Source organism: Mastigoproctus giganteus, chromosome 8, assembly GCF_048544385.1.
Source record: "Mastigoproctus giganteus isolate SK-2022 chromosome 8, ASM4854438v1, whole genome shotgun sequence".
Classification (NCBI taxonomy): domain Eukaryota; kingdom Metazoa; phylum Arthropoda; class Arachnida; order Uropygi; family Thelyphonidae; genus Mastigoproctus; species Mastigoproctus giganteus.
In genome coordinates this window covers 93790835-93811335 of record NC_143582.1, presented here as the reverse complement: position 1 = coordinate 93811335, position 20501 = coordinate 93790835, and the positions used below count along the sequence as shown (strand labels likewise).

Sequence of the window (20501 nt, the reverse complement as noted above, 5' to 3'; positions counted from 1 at the left end):
ATCCTTCAGAAATTACGTTTTATATTCTACAGCATGAAGCCATAAAACAAATTGATTTCTCCGAAGAATGTCACCATAACTGTACGAGTGTTTTTCCTATAACCGAATGAATTTGAAGTTGGTGTCTGTAATAAAATATTAATCGTCAGGATAACCTCCGAACAACTCAGCACAATTTTAACCGCTTTGTACGAGTGCATTCCTTTCACATTTGTCTGCCTCTAAACATTATTCGATGATGAATGTATTAGCTTTAACGCTCAAGTGAAGACAGTGTAAAATTTATTTGGCGTCCTTTCCCCTAGATAATAACGCAATGTAAGAAACAGATTGCGTATTACTCTCTCTCGCATCTGCATAAACTCGTGTTGCAGCGAGGCTCGAGCTTAATGCCATTTGTTTCATTTGTTGATTTGCTGCAATTCATGTGATAATGAAGCTCGTGCCATTGTTGCTGCGGGCCGTTTGTTTCTTTCAAAGGAGCGTTTTCCGCGTGGAATGGCAGTATCAATCACGTGCCGATAACATGATAAATTACACGCTTCGTTTCTCTTCTGATGTATGCATAACTCTCGATTCTCTTCTTTGTTGTTGTTAATTCAACCCTGCCACTTATTAATACCGGATGCCAATAACATCTGCGTCCACAGGGCTTACGCGAAGTAACCAAACTGAGCGCCACCACTACACCCCTTTGGATGCCTTGTTTGCCATTCAATGCTTAATACAAAATCAAAATAGACACAAAGGAAAATATCGTACCTTATCCAACATTTTTCGGTTTTCATGGAAATGTATTTACAAAAATAGGTAAAATAATGATAATTAATGAGATGCAAATTCCTATTAAAATAAACCTACCTTATTATCTGCTCGGTGTTGTGAATAAATCGGCTATGTAACAATAAACCTTGCAAAACAAACTCTTTTTGCCTCTACACAGGAGACAGTTAAGCAGTTACCTCTTATTCAACAAAAAGTAACAGTTAGAGCCTTTTAAAAATGGATTTTATTGCATTATAACTGAATAAATGCAAGCTACATAAGAGACTAAACTGAGTAAGCCCATTAGAACTTTAAGGTCACTGGTTTTTATAAACACAATATGCATAAAGAAAGAATTGGACCATATAGAGGGCGTTTGCACCGATTTAAATTAATATATTTTAATGAAATTTTGCTTTACGCAGTTTATTGCTACTGTATATACAGTTAGGCTTGCTGTACGTTGTTTCGAACTGCGTTGTTTCGATATACGTCGCAACACATCCGTATATAAATCGGACTTGAACACGTCATCCAACAACTCAGTAACCGTACTTGTTTAAAAAACATCGCGCAATTACTGAGTTTCTGACTGACAAATTCTTAGATTTTTGGAAAAGGGGCCCACAATGAATTCAGTTCGGTACACTTAGACACTAAAGTTAAAAAAAGAAATGAATCAAACGGTAAGGCATGGAAATAAAGCAGTGTTGCTTCAACAAGACAAAGTGCAACGAAGCAACATTGCAGCCATATAACATGCATGGAATTTTCGTCTGCCTTCTCCCTATAGGCCCGATTTGGCTCAAACCGACTGTTTTCTGTTTCCAAAGTTTAAAGAACATCACCGATGTTCTTTAAACTTTGGAAATGTGGCTCTGATGAAGATGTGGCTCTGATGAAGAAGTTAAGGGTTAACCTTGTTGCGAGTTGAATGAAATGCATCAAATTGGGCCAGGCGTATATAGAAAAATATACATTAAAAGCGTTTTCAAATATGAAGCAGATAATCAATTTTAATTTGAAAGGGATCAAGCTGATAACTTAGATCAAACTCAGGGATGGTCCGTAAGACGGGAAATTTTTATGAATTTTTTTCCCCATATTTTTTGGTCTCGAGCGGTGGTTTATATTTCCCCCCAGGAAATATCGGGCTGTTCATCCAGCAAAACAGACCTCAGAAAACGCACAATTTACAGACATAACTCACTGACGCCTCATGGCCTTGGTATCTTTAGCACAAAAGCAAAAGAACACATTAAGGGTCGCTTCTAACTGGCACTGGCTGCGTTTAAGCGCACATGCAAATGTTTTCCATTTCAATTCGGAAAGATAAAGGCACCAAGATAGCATCAAATGATTAATAGTTGCTTCATAAATAATTTCGGCAAGCACGCGCGGTGATGCGGCCAAATAAAAACACGTTTTCTCCCATCGCCTGAATCTTAATTATATTTAGTAAGCTGTTACCCTTCACCCTGCTGACTGAGTTTGTCAGCAGGAGTAAATATTTATCTTGTAATTTCCTGCCGTCATTCTCAGATAACCCAGTTGCTGTATAAATAAAAGGGCTCCGGCCCGTACCTGGAGCGCTTAATTAAGCGATTAATGGCAGCTTGCTGCCTTGTACATGGAGTAATATAACGTGCTCCATAAATTAATGATGTCATGTGTTGCAACAAAACCGTGAATGTCGCAGTTCAACTCGTTGCGAAACTCCTCCTTTGGAACGAAGGAATGTTCATCGCCACTTTTCACCGTTCATTACTCCAAAGCGTCTTTAAATACTGCTGTTGCCGCACTCCCTAATAGTGTTTAAACGTAAAATAATAACAAGCAGAGAACACTGGGTGGAACTAAAGATCGCTTACGCTCTTAAAATGAATTATCCTTCGTTTCTAGCTTGTATTCAATTTTAGATTTGCTTTCCTTGCTGAAGGAAAGATCCCTCATACTGGAGTTCAGTCTTTCCGCATTAAAAGTTACATCGAAATGCGAAGAGAGTCGCATGTAGTGATGGCATCGTTAATTGTTACATATATGGTGGCGCTGCACCTCACAGGTGCAAGCTTTCTTTTTTAATTTCTGGAAAAAAATTTATGGATTTTTTTGAATTCTGCTTGGAGTATATTAATAGTTCATCTTCTCTTAATTTTTTTTTTATTTTTAAATAAAACAAGCAATATTTAAAAGTTGTCGTGTTTTTCTTAAATCATTTATTTAAAAAAGTTAAATTCTGTTTGAAAATTAATAAAAACTTTATAGGAATAAAATATAAAGATGGCTCTGTTAGCCCCTTAAATATTATAGTTATTTAAAAAACGCGCAAAATTTAAAACGTGCGCATGTGCATATATTAATACTTATTATATGTATAAATAGTTGTTAAAATACAAAAATATACGCATATAACAGACGCTATCATTCACTTCCATTTTCAATTTTTTTCTCAAAGTTTATTTCAAATAAATAACGGTTAGAATCGATTAATAATCGTTAGATCACGTGGGACGGTTTTATAAATAACTTGAACTAGAAACAATCGCATAATTCTAAGCTTTATAGCGTCAGGAGCATTTAGTTTCCCACGCTAGTGCTACTATAAATATAAAGTAAAACAAACGTGGTAGTGCTACACCTGCTGGGCGCATTCAGAAATAATTGAACAAAAAAGCAACAACTTTTATACGCAAACCGAGAACATAACGTTTCTGCGCATCCGCTGCATTTCCGATTCATTCCTTCAGCGCGTGCCAACAAATATAATATCCACTGCTTCAGCTACAATATACAGTTAGGTAGCCTATGTGATATGTATGAAAAAAAAATATATATAAATATATATATAGATAGATAAATAAAATAATAATAAGAATTGCCGGATTTCTATTGGTCCGATTTTAATGGAATTGGGAAGGGCTCGACAAATTTTACTAAAGGAGCCAAATATAAAACTCCATGAAAACCGATTTAGCAGGAATCGAGTTATTATATGCCAGACTGACATCGTGAGGACAATAGTCGTTTAAAGAATCTTAAAAAAAGGCATCAGGCACGTTTAAATACTGCTGTAAGAAATCCATTGCACGTGATCCAACAGCATCTCTTTTTCTTTCTTTTGTGAGTACTGTTTCTGAACCTGGAGCAGGTAAGAGCACAACTTCCTGCTGGTGTGCTTCAGAAAATTTTCTTCCTTCTCCCCCCCCCCCCAACATTAATACTGATTTTCCGTAGCACGCATCATGTTGGTGTCGCGAGCTCACACTTTGGAAGTAATTAGCATTTTATTATCAGTTGTCCGAAGCATAAATTGTCCCGCACACGCCTGTCATCCGAATGCACGGCCGAAGGACAGCACGCGTGCGCAAACGAGGCCACTCTACAAATTAAGAACTCCACGTGGTACCCGTAACGTACAGACAGCGTGTCACGCTCCACTTCTCCTGACAGTCACATCACTTATCTAAAGTCGTAAAAAATCCAAGCAGACATCTCAAGGAACTTTCGCTCCTCTTTCGGGTTTCCACGTGTGTGTGTGGGGAGGTGACAGTACGTTTGCAGTTGAGTGACACCCTCTTTCTGCACAAAATATGAATCGCTTTCCATGCAGGAGGAATGATGGATTTAAAACTGGGGTATATTGACGTTCTGCTGTGTTTTACAAATTGCCTCGCCGTGTTTACTTTTCTCTATTTATGAGCTGTGAAAATCGTAAATATCTTCGCCCACAAATTGTGTCGTATGTCGTGGAAGTTGTGCGGAGAAGATACATGTACGGGAGCGTAAAAATAAATCTTGTTTCGGAGTAGCTGTTCGACAACACGCAGTTAATGCTTTGGTATTGTGCAATTTGTTTTAATCAAAGTTAAACAGTTACTTTTACATGTTTCAACAATGTCAGTAGAAAAGAATAAAATGCATAATTATACGCATATATAATTATTATTCATAGTAGATACATAATTATTTGTACGAATATTGCTACGCATTTCTTAATATACTCGTAGTCATATTCTTGCTAACTTCAAGAACGCATAAAGAATATTATTATTATTATCTGTTTATTTCTCTTTGGAGAAATAACATTAACAACATTAACATTAAAAATCAAAAACACTTGTCATTATTAAATTAATTAATATTCTTATCAAATTTAATATTCTTTTTATATTTGTACCTGCCAGTACATATTGCCCAAGATTTTTTGTATGTTTTATCTGTACATAGTTTCTCTGGATCTATGTTTAAATATTGAAAAAATTATAACTGAAACTTCAGTTCTTCACTATTGCAATTTATTGAGAATTACGTAATTACAATTTTTCTCAAAAATACCAAATTTTAAATTTAATTCAAATTTATACGTATGACGCTTAATTAACTTTCATCAGTGCGAGATCATAAATATTCCTTAGTTTTTAGGCGCGTTAGCGTATATGTGTAATGCGCCTATTGTCTCCACCATGTCTGTCCGTCCGTCCGCATGTAATAACTCGGCTGGTAGTGAATGAAATTTTATATTTAGAGCTTTTAAAAAGATTTCTTGAGTCCTCTTAAATTGAGTTAAAACCAGACCAAAATATTATGTTCGTTGCCATGCGCTGATTCGAGGAATGAACGGGAAATTAACAGATACGCCGAAACTGAGATTAAATTAGTGTACAGCATGATGTCTATAAAATGAAAAATCAGGTGACATAGCCATTGCACTGCCAGAACAGTACATCTTAGGTTATATTATGTTTTTGATAAAAGACGAAAGCTACTAAGGCTATGAGGCGCCAATATATGCAAGTATTCTTTTGTAGTCGGTTTGCTGGATAAAAAAACTTGAGTTCCCAGAAGGAAAAACTATGCAACCTTCTCCTGAGACTGACTAACTCAGCCACGCTGTCAAGAAAGTCCATAAAATCCATCGCATTACTGACGGGATTCCAACCCATCTAGTATGAGAGGAAGGAGATTATAACCACTGTATTACCAGCGAGGACGCAGTACGTCTTAATGAGATGCGTATCTCAGGATATAAGAATTAGGAACTGAATAACTAAAAGAAGGAGGAATGGCTGAAAGAAAAAATGAACTCTCGAGAGATTGCTGAAAGAATTACAAATCCACTTCCCGTCCTGTTCCTAATATTCCTCACAATTCCGCCTTCCCTCTCCTCTTTTCATACTCGTTGCGAAGCTTGTACAAAAATAAATAAATAAAACCTGACTACTAGATTTTCAGATGCTTCTTTCAACAGATTATTGAAGTCCATCTTAAAATTAGTAATAACTGATTATAACCAATGAAAAACTAACACTAAACTTGTCCATATAATATAATGCAATCAGTTTCCACTCTACTGCGATTATGTTAATGAAATAAATACTTATTTTTTAGAGAAATACAGAGAACGCCTTTGGGAAATTCATATGTCCAAACCTCGTGACCTACAAGGCTCTTTGCGCCTCATTTCGGAACTGAAATCTCGCATTGAAGAATTGCAAAGGTGCAGCGACAAACTGAAAAATGACAGAGATGCGTTAGAGGTAAGAAATCCGATATGCCAGTGTATCTGTAGCCTTCATCTTGCTTTTTACATTCAATAATGAGTAGCTTGCTAGGTATAAAATTTAAGTTAAGGAAAAAGATTGTTTTATAATCTCACTACTGTAAATCCTGTCTTTACAATTAACAAATAAACCTTTGCAATAATTGAGACAATATATATTGCATTTGTTATTGGTTATTAGGTGCATCAGCAACGTAGGTCATATTGAGCACAATACACAAGGGTGCAATATGGCCTAAGCCTATAATCCATGCAAATTAGTTCTGATGAAAATCCCGGAATAATTCGAGAAGGAAAATTTCTGCTCCCACCACCCGGGATCAGCTAACTATAGCCCCGATTAGAGGAGCCATTAGAAAGTACACCAGCTATTACGGGACTCGAACCCAGACCTTCTCAAACGAGTGGCAAATCCACTATACTGTCATGGAAAACATTTCTAAATTCCAAATTAAAGTAGGCATATATGATTACTCTCTTATGAGTTTGATGTTGATTGCCCAATTGTTTGTACAAAAATTTCAGGACTTCCAGCCTTGTTCACCTAGCCCTCTAGGGGCTGTCCTAAAACAGACTACCACAGTTGGTATAATCATCGTCCTCCCCACACCGGATGGAAAAGACTTAAGTTCGAATCCCGTCGATGACGCGTGGAATTTTTATGGACCTTTTTCACCACGTGGCTGAGTTAGTCGGTCTCAGACGGGAAAGCATAGTTTGTCTCATTTTTCGTCCAGCAGACAAGCAAATCTACAACAGAACGCACGCGATTTATAGACATATTATGTGCGGTTCAATATGGTCTAAGTTGCTGATGCGCCTAAAACCCTACAACAGCAACATTGTTCACCGTCGATCCATACAAAAATCCAAATAACTGGTGGCAGATGAACCATATTTTTAAATAATGAACATAACAAATGGTGAACCTTACCAGTCAGTTAACGCATTTGATTTTTCCATGGACTTTACTCTGAAGCATCAGCACTGGAATTCACTGTTATATATTATCATTTTCATCCGCTCAGTCGCAGCCAACTTTCGGAGACTTTATGGGCGAACTACCACCATGCTGTCCGGTCTTCAACAGCTTCTTTCAAGTCCCTCATGCTCATACCAGTGTCGCTCTTGATGGTGTCGAGCCAGCGTGTTCTTTGCCGACCTTTTCTCCTTGTTCCACTTTCCTTTCCAAGCATTATCGATTTTTCCAGTGAATTGGATCGCATTACCTCACCGAAATACGTCAATCGTAGCTTGGCGATCTTGGCTTCCAGTGATGTTTCTGGCTTGATGCGATCCAAAACCTCTCTGTTCGTAACTTTCGCTGTCCACAGTATGATACATTCCAGCCTGGGGTATCTGCCTTCAGATATCATCTCTGATAAATTCTTGAGCTCGTTCATAAAGTTTTTCGGTGAAAAATACTGGAGTAGATCACCATGCCTTTCTCCAGCTCTTATCTACCGATTTTATCTATACGTCTACCATTAATATGAAACTCACCAATGGCATGATCCATCTATAATTAAAAAAAAAATCTCTTTGAACTTAAAAATATAATTCAAATCTAACAAGATTATTTAATTAATCCAACTGATATTGCTAACTAATTATTTCCTAAATACTATTAAAAATTGATCGTTCTCCTGAACTGCTCTACTGCAGTACGTTGTCTGCCGCGTATCACTTGGTCCAGTATTAGATTAAGAATCCACTTGAACTTACTAATTAAATGAATCCCGGTGCTGTCCAGTTTGGCCTTCGTATTAAATTTCCATTCCTCCTTCGCTTAATCAATAATGCCAGATTAATCTACACTCTTAAATGCCATAAAGAAAACAATGCTCCAAAATATCTGATATGGCGATATTATGGATTTTAATTGAAGTTCTACTTAATCATATCACAGTTTGTCGTTACCTGGCAAACTCAATTATGAAACCGCGCAAAATAATTAGGTAAATGACGGAGCAATCTGTTTCAGCGTAATCGAAATTCAAACTCATCCCCAGCATCTTTCCACCTGCGTGTACATCTACTCTGGTAGTTAATTAAAAGCCATTATTAAATGCGACTCCGTTAAATGTCTAAACAGATGCTAATGTATTTTTTTTTCAAGAATAAATCCTTTATTTAATGTACTCCAACTGATGCTTCTCGTTTGAATGCATCGAGGGACTTGGGTTGATTTAACCGTTGTAAATTACAACTGAAGTTTCATTAATAAATGCTAAAAGGATTTTATGCTACGAATTCTGATGCACCGGTTATTTTGTGCTCATAAATTGAAACAAATTTTGCCAAACAGAGGTAGATCAGTAGTCAGCTATACATTCTTGTGAAATGTGGTCATAAACAGATCCGACGGATAATAAATGCGTTTTAAGAAACTGTGGAATTTAATTTTTTTGGTAGGTGAGCAAATGCAGGTTGGAAAAGCCTTCAATGACTTTTAATTTTAACCACATTAAAGATCTGATTGGCTAATTCGATTAAAATAGGAAGACTTTAAAATATTTTGCAAAGAATTTAAATGCTTATATTAGTTCCATCAACGCAAATATTCGCCTATTGCGTATCTTATTTACTGGTATACTGTTTGGTATTATCTTATAAAACTTATATCTAAGGCCATGAGGTGTTAGTAAATTTAATCCATAACTTACGGGTATTCTATTGTCGGTTTGTTTGTTTTGCGGAGGAAAAAATGATATTAATGAAGCCCTTTCCAGAGACCGATTAACTCGGCCACAGTGAAAAAAAAATCATTTCTTAACTTTGATCATTAATAATTCGAACCCACGGAGAGACAGAATGAGGGAAAGAGAGAGCAGCGAAGCTAACCAAAAAAATTAAAGGAAGTTTTCTACAGATAACCTATTCGGATATCGTGCAGTTATTCTCTTCGACGTAAAGAAAATAATCATTTAAAAAGGTTTATCATACAATTTTATTTTATTGTTCAATAATTTAATTTTAATTAGTTTTCAACAGGGCTTGCACACAAAGCAAAGCAACTGAAGCAGCAGTGTATTGTGTTTCTAAATTGTGTGCGTTCTGTGGTCGATTTGTTTGCTGGATGAAAAACCGGAATTCAGGGAATCAAAATCCTACAAAAAACCATAAAAATTCCTCTTGTCATTGACAGGATTCGAATCCTTGCATTCTCCACCCAGTGTGGGGAGGACGGCGATGATATCCACTGTGTTACAAGAGAGGGTGGGTAGCAGATACGAAAAAAGACATTTTCGTGTATTACAGTTTCCATCCGTAGATTTTATACTTCCTTTTCTCGTTCTAACCGTCAACCCAGGACAAAACGGCAATATATTATATTTTTTTTTATTGTTCTGATCAATAATATTCTTCGCAGGAAACACAAGCACATGCACGTTCGTAAATAGTTAACGCGTCTCCAAATATATTGCACGTGAGACAAATGTAGATAGCTGGACTGCAAAAAAGAGTAATAAAAACGAAAAGCTCCAGAAGATCCAGTCTTTTCTTCCTCTAGAAGTATGGGATGCGAAGCCCGGCTACTATCTGTTCCCATATATCACGTGATGTCACCAACAGAACGACTGAAAAGTTCGTATCGGGCTTAAAGCTACACAAAAAATATCTTCGGGGCCATTCTGCAGTTGAAGAAATATTCTGACCTTTCTGTGCACATGAAAGCTTTGACATCTGACACCTCCCTAGCGGACAAAAAATGAACGATTGCAAAGCATTCGGGTGTCTTGCTTTTTCTGTCTCTCAACAAGACGCTAAAATCGTTTGATCTTTCGCTTTTGTTTCTTTGTGTGACAGAAAATCTTTTATTTGAACTGAACTTTGAAAAAAATCGTTGTGGTTCTGTTGAATTCGCGTTGGCCTCCCAACTGTAATGGAAGTGAAATATCGAAGAAAAGGACACCGATAAGGCTTCCCTTGCAATACGCTTTCTCTGGTTTCTTGGCTTTTAAACCTTTTTTTTTATGAGACAGGAAATACACCACAAAAATGGAATTTTCTCAAATATTATGGATCTTCATTCAAGCCATATCATCTGTTCTAAATAGTGGTAGATTAGATAACGTGAGAATGAGTTCTGTTGTCTATCGTATACCTACATTAAATAACACAAGTAACTCCCTGTTAGCCACTCTTCAAATAAGCAGAATCATTTTCAAATATTCATCGCTGCTAGGAATGATATTTTCCTCTATAATTCAGTTGAGGATGAATGCTGTCATTTTAATATTACTAAATAGTCTACAATATATTATGAAGCAGTCTACAGCATTTATGAGTTCATTCATTAAAATCAAACGATTTTAGGGGAACCGATATTTTCCATAAGAAAAACATTAAAAGTGCGTTATGAAAATTTAAACTAGAAGTTTAGATTTAAAATTTGTTTATAATTCTTTAAGGATGGAGACTCAAGAAGTTGATCAAACTCTAATGGATAGTTGAATGATTTTGTGATAACTGAAAGGAAACTGGAAGAGAAATTGTTGAAGCTAAACATAAAAAAAGGCACCTGGAGAGGATGGAGCCTATCCAATTATATTTATGAAGGCAGCAAAGGAGGTAAGTAAAGTCTTACCCATAATTATGAAAGCATCTTTGGATTCAATGGAGATCCATGGACGGAAGATGTATAAATGTATCCCTAGTTCACAAAGGGGGATCAAAATGTGACACGAGTAATTACAGACTTATTAGTTTAATCTCTGATCCAGGGGAAATACTGGAGCATCTATTTAAAGAAATAATACAGGACCATCTAGACAGGGATGCAATTATATTGCAGTTGCAGTATGGATTTGTTAAACGGTGGTCTTGTCTAACCAATCTGATTGGATACTATGAAGAAGTAAAAAAGGAACTGGATGAAAAAATAATTTTGATATAATATACTTGGATTTCAGGATGGCTTTTGATACTGTTGCACATAAAAAGACAGCTATACAAACCGCAGCAATTTGGCATTGAGGTCAAGTTACTGCTATGGATAGAAGGATGGTTGTTTGGGAAAAGACAGAATGGTTATTAGTAGGCACTGCTCTTTGTGGAATGTTATTAGTGGTCCCTCAGGGTTCGGTGCTGGGTCCATTGTTTTCTGTATTTATTAATGATATCGGTGATGGTATATCAGGCTTAATGTCTAAGTGTGCAGATGATACAAAGGTTTGCAGGGTGATTAATGACAGAGTAAACAAGATAAGGTAGTGCAACTCAATGAGCCCGATTTTCTGAGAAACGGGTTGAAGTTTAACATTGACAAATGCAAAGTACCACATATGGGTAGCAAAAACATACCAACTGTGTGGTATTACACTCAGCGCAGTGTAAAATGAAAAAGACCTGGGAGTAATTGTGCAGTCAGATATGAGGTTCTCTGATCAGTGCAGACAGGCTGCGAGGACAGCTCATGAGATTTTGTCAATGATATATAGGAATTTGTAGCAGGAGGTGATTATCCCTTTATACAAGGCCATGGTTAGTACGCAACTTGATTACTGTATACAGACTGGAGGCCTCTCCCTCGTGGGCAGCACTTTTGGTAGGATCACTATCCTGTCCTCCCCACACCGGTGGAAAACACCTGAGTTCGAGTCCCGTCGATGATGGGAAGAATTTGTATGGGCCTTTTTCACAACGTGGCTGAGTTAGTCAGTCTCAGGTGAGGGTAGCATGGTTTTTTCTGCTGGAAAGTCCGGTTTTTCGTCCATCAAACAGGAAATCGACCACGGAACACACACAATTTACAAACAATATACACGGAGCAATATCGCTGATGTTCCTAAAACCCTACTGCAACAACAATTGGAGGTCTCATTTTAGGAAGGATGTAGATCTTCTTGAACGGGTGCAGAGAATGGCAACGAGATTGGCTAGGGGAACAAAAAGATGCCCTTACCAAGAAAGGCCTCAGTTCTGCAAATTGCAGCGTCTGGAGACAAGGAACCTGCGAGGAGATCTGATTGAGGTGTTTAAAGCCTTGAATGGATTGAGTAACCTCAGTGTTTATAGCATTCTCACTCTTGCTGAGACTACACACATGAGGGGGCATAAATTCAAATTGAGACGACAAGATGGTACAGGAAAGATTTGCCGAAGTTTGTCTTCAGCCAGCGGGTGGTTGATTGTTGGAGCAAACTTCCATCTAGTGTTGTGGAAATGAGTAGGCTTTCATGCATCATTTACCATTACTAATATTACCGACTTGAGACTGGTTTTCTAAACATTGGCACTCAAAGGAAAATGACTTAATGAATAAGGATGCGATAAAACTACACCACAGCACATCACTCACACAGTTGCATTTAGTGCCTGCAGAGCAGATTGCATGAGAGTTGTATGTTACCTAATTAGAGCCGCTGTGGGTATTTACTCCCCATTTAGAGAAAAATTCAGCTTCGTTTATACAAAATACATTGAAGAGCCAGTTATAATCCTCAATATTCACCACAACTGTAGCTGATGTTCATGGCCCTCACTTCGTGAATGAATTATCAGGCGTCCTGTTTCCTAGAACCTCTTAACGAGTCGGATGACCAAGACTGATCTGGTACTGCAACTTACATGTTTTTCTGAATGAAAGTTGCACGCAGCTATTGTCACAGAATTCTTGAAATACAGCTTGGTCTGGCAAAGATACACTAATTAATAATAAATGAATAACCGGCATATCTTTTGAAGTAATCCATACCAGGGATCAGAATGGATCGCACCATAACGCTGTTCCGGTTTGTCACACTCCTCAGTAAAATCATTCACATTTTCGATTATTTAAAATAAAATAATTTTATTAAGGAGCTTTCCATTTCGACCACTAATCTCCTTTGGCGTCATTTTTTTTTTGAAACAGCACCCCTTTTCGTGATATTTGGAACTAAATATAGTTTTAATGCCATCAAAAAATCCCATAATTCTAGAGTATTGCTATTAATACTGTATTCGTATTCCTCTGCAACAAATAGTTCTTCAGTATTCAATCCTTTGCCAGAACTTTGTAACACCCTGTATTTGTCGATCATCGATATACTAATAAAACTGAGCACGTTCAGATTGGAGACTCGGTGATCAGATACAGTATCGTCCCGGGTACTACAAGAATTATCTTCTCAAATATAACTAAATTCCATTATATCAAAAAGCATCCTATAACCATTTAATTTTTTCATAATATCATACATGGATCATGTGTACATTCTGACAAGATGTATTTTAAAACCATTACATGATGAAAGATAACAAAGATAACGCATGACATTCATTGCCATAAGGTGTTTCAATATGGTTCCCATAAACACAATGGTAATAACCGTCACGTGGTTTACCGGAACGTTTCTGGTGAACATGACAGTCCATAAGGTGAACCATCCTTTCTCATATGGGTGAGGGATACAAAACAGGAGATTCTTTCATACATTTAACTCCTGGCTGCCTTGACTCTGAGAGGTTGTCAGACAATGTCTTTTTTAAATTAATTAACTAACTTAACTATAATTTCGCCCGACTTAATTTATCACGTATACTATTGTTATAATCAATCTTAATTCTTCTATGCGTAAACGTGGATAGTAACTATGTTCTTAAACTATTCTGTTGGTCAAATAGCATTAGACGTGGGCAGGACACATAACTCGAAGACATGATGACAGATGGACTAGGAAAATAACAGAATGGTATCCATGAGGAGCTAGAAGAAAACCTGGAAGACAACAACGGAGATGAATAGATGAAATTCATGAATTTGTGGGTAGTAAATGGACGGCCATTGCACAAAAAACAGAAGGAACTGGAAAGTTGCTGGAGATGCCTTCATCTTGCAGTGGATTGAAAATGGCTGATGATGATTAGACAATAGCTGGCATCCATTATCTTGAATGTATTCTAGCTAATGCCAATCTTCTCTGATTGAACTTTTTTAGAAAAAACGATCGACGTTTTTAGAAAAAAAACGTAACTTTTCAGATAACAATGATGAGAAGCAAAGAGCCCACATTTGTGTTTGTTAATCTTCCATGGACGTTTCTGCACATTTATTTCATTTACTTAGGTGGTTCTGTTCAAAAAACAAACCGGTTGTTACAATGCATCTCAAGGAGAAAAACAGAACGGCCAAATATTCCTTTAAGAATTATTATCTTATTTATATGATCTAACGTTTATTTTATTTTTTTTGCAGGACAGTTTTCGCTATCACAGTGAACAGCAAGCTAAACTGGCTGACGATCTCATGCAAAAGATGAGGGAGCTTCAAGAAATTGGACTTACAGACACCGGCTTAGAAAATGATGGTGAGACTCTTATTGTGAAAGTAACTTTTAACTCCTTAAAGAAATACCATCCAACTTTACTACCGACTGCAATACAAAACAAGCACCTTACATACAAAAATTGAAACACGCATACAACGATTTTTACAATGTACTTTGTAGAGATTGGAGCAGCATTCATGATGTTGAAGAAAGAGTAGTATGGACCATAAAAACCACGGTGGTTATGTTATAATGTGGTTCTCGCGGGTACCACCGTGGTTATAATCGAAGACCCTGTATATACTTTAATATACACTTTAATTTAAGGACATCATACACATGGGTGGATCAATTTGTTCTCACGGAAAACTTTAATCTAAAATACATATATACAGGGTCTTCCATAAGCCGCAGGACGTTGCCCAGATACGCCGGCTCCTGCTGCATATTACTTAAAATCGTTAATAATACCCCTTATTATAATAGTACAACAACATGGTGTGCTTTAGTCATCAAGTGCATCAGTGTGAGGCCGCGTTGTCATTGCACAAGATAAGTACGAGTAATTCTTCTCCACGTACGAACCCCTACAGGGCATTATCACAAGTAGTCAGGCCGGACTGCGCGCTGGCCACAGAAGTGTTGACGAAAACCTGCCAATTGAATGGATAGGGAAAATTTTGTTGAGATAATTCTAAAGTGCAGATGCATGAAGCAAAAAGACACACTAAGAAGCAAGCAAAAAACAAGCAAAAAAGAAACAACAGATTATCATCAGATCTTGAACAGGCAGGAAAACAGACACCCTGGGACTTCAGGAACACCCTGTACATATTTTCCAACATGTAAAATGAAATTAATTTCAAAAATCCCGGTATTTTCTCGTCGCTTTTTTGTTATAAGAACACTTGAAAACTATCATCGATTTCGGTTTTATGACATTTCTCACATGTTATATGAACTTTTTTTTTTTTTTTTATGAGAACCCCAAACACGAGAGGTATTATAACCTATAGTACTTAGTACCGTGCTGGGGTTGCAGGTTGAGAAGACGAAAGAAGATATTTGTTGATATTGGACTTGAACTTCTGTAGATTGTAATTTTCAGGAAATACGTATGAAGGAAGGTTGTTCCAGAAAACGGCAGTTGAATGAATAAACGAGGAAGATGAAAAGTTGGTTCTGTGGGTTTGAAGTTGGACAGTAAATGGATGTTGGCTGGTGGCGGCACGTGTTCGGACTGTTTTGAAAGAGATAGAGGGAATTATAGAAGCCAATTCAGAAGAACAGTGCCCATGGAAGTATCTGTAGAAGAGGCATGCAGCAGAAACAGTGCGTCTATGAGAAAGCGAGTGGAGAGACTGTTAGAGATGAGTCATTAATTAACCTAACTGCCCTCTTCTGAATGGAATCAAGAAGCCTGAGAGACGTTTTGGGGGCACCACCCCAGATGTGGGAACAATATTCCATGGCAGGGCGAATTTGTGATTTATACAGAGTGAGCAGCTGTTTGGGAGAAAAGTAACGCCGAGAGCGAAAGAGAAAACCAAGTTTTTTAGATGCAGAGGAAGCAATATTTGTAATGTGCTTGTGCCAAGAGAGATAGAGATTAGAAGTCAGGGTAATCCCCAAAAGAGATATATCATTTTGCCTAGAAATCGGAGTGTCATTGAAGATAAGCATAGGAGCAGAAGAATCCTTTTTGCGAGATATAAGACAAGATTGAGTTTTAGAAGGGTTGAAATCAACTAAGTTGTCTTTGCCCCGCTGGAGAATTACCTGAAGATCGGCATTTAAGAAATTGGCAGCAGATTTTCGAGAACTTGAAGCTGATTGAGCTGGACAGGATTTCTCAAAATGGAAAGTTGAATGCAATGTGCTATCATCGGCAAAACTATGGATAGGATTTCCAGTCAATGGAAGAAGGTCATTGATATACAAGAGGAAAAGAGTGGGGGAAAGAACTGAACCTTGGGGGACACCGGCATTAGTGGAGAAGTTAGAAGACAGAGAGCCATCTACCATCACCCTCAGTGAGCGATCAGAGAGAAAACTGGATAACCAATTACTAAAAACAGTTGGCAAACCATAAGATGGAAGCTTGTTTAGAAGACCTTTATGCCAAACACGATCAAAAGCCTTTGAGATGTCAAGAGCAACTACTTGTGTTTCACCGAACCTTTCCATTGAATTAGTCCATAAATGGGTAACATAAGCCAGAATATCACCAGTGGATCGACACTGACGGAATCCATACTGGCGATCGTTGATCAGACGGAAGGTTTCTAAGTAGTTTAAGAGTTGGCGGTTAATTGATTTCTCCATTACTTTAGAAAGAGTAGAAGTAATTGCAATGGGACGATAATTGGATGGAAGGGATTTGTCACCCTTTTTAGGAACTGGCTGGATATGAGCAAATTTCCAAGCAGAAGGAAAAACACCTTTGGAATAAGAAAGTGAAAAAAGGCCGCAAAGAATAGGAGTAAGTTCAGGAGCACAGGTTTTGAGAACAAGTGGAGAAATACCATCAGGACCTGGAGCTTTCTTAGCATCAAGATTCATCAAAATCCTTCTGATATCCTTTTGACAGAAGACCACAGGAGGCATTGAATGGAGCGTGTTAGGAATGGTGGGAGGTGTTTTACCAAGATCATTAATACATGAGCTCAAAGAAAAATGGGATGCTAGCAGGTCAGCTTTATCCTTGGCTGAAGTGACAACAGAACCATCTGGTTTGGACAGAGGTGGGAGCAGAGATGGGCAAAAGTTGCGGCCAATAGCTTTGGCAAGAGACCAGAATGCTCGGCTACCATTAGGGCAAGAAGCAAGTTTTCTACTCTTAGCCTGTTCAAACTCTAGTTTGGACTGATTAATAACTGCTTTACAATTGTTGCGAGCTTTGGTGTAGGCAGAAAATGAAATTGAAGAATTAGAAACAAGCCAATTACGATATGCAACGTTCTTCTCTTGGACAGCCTTAGCACATTTATTGGAAAACCAAGGTTTAGATAAAGGACGAGATTTTAAAGTGGAGTGTGGGATAAAGGATTCCATTCCTGCAAGAATAATTTCACTGACACGATCTGAGCAAACGTTGACATCAGAAGTTTTGAAACAGTAATCAGACCAAGGAAAAGAAGAAAAGAAGTCTCGCAGGTCATCCCATTTTGCATTCTTGTAATGCCAAACAATACGAGGTTGGGAATAGCCATGAGATAAAGGTTCCATTGGAGAAGAGGCAATCACCAAGTTGTGATCTGAAGTGCCTAAAGGACCTCTCACTTCAACCTTGTACTTAGAAGGGTTGTTTGTGAGAAAAAGATCAAGCGTATTGGCTGTATGATTAGGATTGTCCGGTATTCTTGTAGGTAAATGAACAATCTGTGCTAGGTCATTAGTAATTGCAAAAGCCTCAGCATCTCGACCTGCTGGGTCGGTGTGACTAGAAAACAGAAGCCAGCTGGAGTTGTGAACGTTAAAATCACCAAGGAAAATTACCTCACTGTTAGGAAAGTTGGACTGGAGGAAGTCAAGTTGCAAAGAGAGGAAGTCAAAGAGCTCCAAGTGATTAGTGGAGTTGGGAGAACGGTAGAGACAACAGATGAATTTTACACAATGAGGTAGAGAGATTTTAAGCCAGAGAAGATCAAAGAGAGGAGATTCCAAATTGCCAAGTCTCTGGCAGGGAATATCAGAACGGACATAGCACAAGTACCACCTTTGAGGCGAAAGGAATCATACAGCAAATAATTTGGACATCTGAGATGAGCAGTAGTTGAATCAACTGATAACTGAGATTCAGTCAGAAAACGTACATGGGGTTTGGAAGACTGTAAGTGGAAATGGACATCATTGAGATTAGAATTGAGACCACGTATATTTGTGAAATGAATTAGGAAGTCCTTGGGAGGTTTAGATCTTTTCGCAGATAAGCTTGCTCTATTATTTTGACAATTCATGGTGTATTGAATAGTAAGAAAAAGTGGGTGGGACATGCTGTATGAAGTAATGAAATTTTTGGATATGGCGTACATGTGGTAAGAATATACCCAGATCCTTGACATAACGTGGCCTCGACAATGCTCCCCGCATACACACTACTCGGACTCCCTCCAGTCACTATCTGGCAGAGTAGAGGTAGCAAGATTATACACTAGCTGATCCGGAAGCTTCCTAGAGAGTTACCAATAGGTTCAGTCCGGTGTACTAACTAGCGGCCGGCCTGCGAACACCGTTTTAGAGCTGTACCCTCGAAATGTAAGGAATATTGGATCTCGCCACGACATTCATCATAACCTCAAAATTCATCAATCATACTGCATGATGGAAGAGATAGGGAAGGGTTGGCCTGAACTTAGCTCTAGAGACTAAACATGGGTTCCACCACTTCAAGCCTCCGATAAGCAAAGTGGTGGTATTTCACCGGTTGATGAGAGTCATCTACCACCTAGTACTGCCTGGTAACATAGAGGGGCGGCGTTCCTCCATGTGGTGTGGGCGCCACACCTCGACCCCTGCTTACGTTGGTTCACACCTGGGTGGTCACCCACCATGTACTTGTGCATGAAGGTTATACCCAGGATTACTAACAGTCCCACCATCGTGAAGGTGCAAGCAGAGGATTTGGCTGTCATAGACCCTCCGGACTTCGCTGAAATTGGGTCCACTTTGACTTGAGTGTCACCCGAATATCAGTTCCATCAGCGTTTTAGACTCCCAGGTAGCAAGAACAGCTTGTCTGGCATATCTGAGAGAATGTCTATGACAACCTCAAGGACCAAATCTAGAACTATCTAGATTTGATCTTTGTTTTTTTTAAGGATTGATAGACTGGCAGGATCCTTTCCCGAAAGCAACGCGAGCAGACCGCGGAAATATTTCGTGCTGTGTCCATCATGAGAAACTATGGTTGGTTGGTTATTGCAAGGTTTTAGGAACATCAGAAACTTAGGCCATATTGAGTCATATATGATGTCTATAAATTTCGTGTGTTCTCTGGTCGATTTGCCGTTTGCTGGAAGTAAACCCCGAGTTTCAGGGAGGGAAATCTATGCTATCCTCAAATGGGACCGACTAACTCAGCCACGTTGTGAGAAACCGTTTATTTATATCAGTTTATTAATACCTGTCTGCAATAATTATAGAGGAAATTTTAATAGTTCTTTTTAACATGTTTATTTTATAATGTTATAAAAATTTAACTGGGGCTTTTATTTCTAATTCACTAGAGTTTTTGTGTTGTATAAGTTATTTTATAAGACTAATTAATTATTTTATATTAATTTTAAAACTTTTTACTCATCTTGATTTGTGACTTAGATTGCATTTGTATTTTATGTTTCAATGTTTTATTTTTGCCCACTGGTACGTCATGTTAAGGTTCGGTCCCCGATTATGCAAATAAAAGAATTCCCTGGGAATCAGTTCCTCTAAAACTTTCTGCAGATGTAGCCATCTTCGAACAGTTGGTGGTCATTTTTTGTACAGAAGAAAATGCCAAAGTTGTTGTTGATGGGGTTTTAAGTGCACTGGCTACTTAGGCCATATTGCACTTCAATGCGAAAATCTGGTAACGATTCGCTTGTGGGGTCCAGGAATGTACCGAAGCAATTGTTAGCGTGGATACTGTACTCAGTGTTGCACCAGAAGAGGTTCTTCGGACGAGCTGCAGTCCACAAACCTCAGCATGAAAGTTAACGCATAGTGACCGATGCAATGGTGTCATGGCCGGAGGAGCTGATCTCTAGAGAAAAAGGAAAGAATTTTCTAAATCGATGCTGTTTTTATTAGATGGAAAACTTGGAGGGAGGATGGTTTCAAATTCCAGTGTATGATGGCATCGGAAGAATAGTGAGCCCCTGATTCACTGGCCTCTCTTAGATCCTGACCTGAGCTCAATGGATCCGTTATATGAGGCTCGT

General features: G+C 38.1%; 1 protein-coding gene across 1 annotated transcript in view; it reads left to right on the top strand.

Moving 5' to 3' along the window:
* Positions 1–20501, top strand: part of LOC150081719 (uncharacterized) — a 167107-nt gene that overhangs the window by 99472 nt on the left and 47134 nt on the right. Inside the window, exons 5-6 of the mRNA XM_090378828.1 lie at positions 6154–6302; positions 14508–14619. Coding sequence (XP_090234954.1) covers positions 6154–6302; positions 14508–14619 — 261 coding nt within the window. The remainder of the gene's footprint in view (positions 1–6153; positions 6303–14507; positions 14620–20501) is intronic.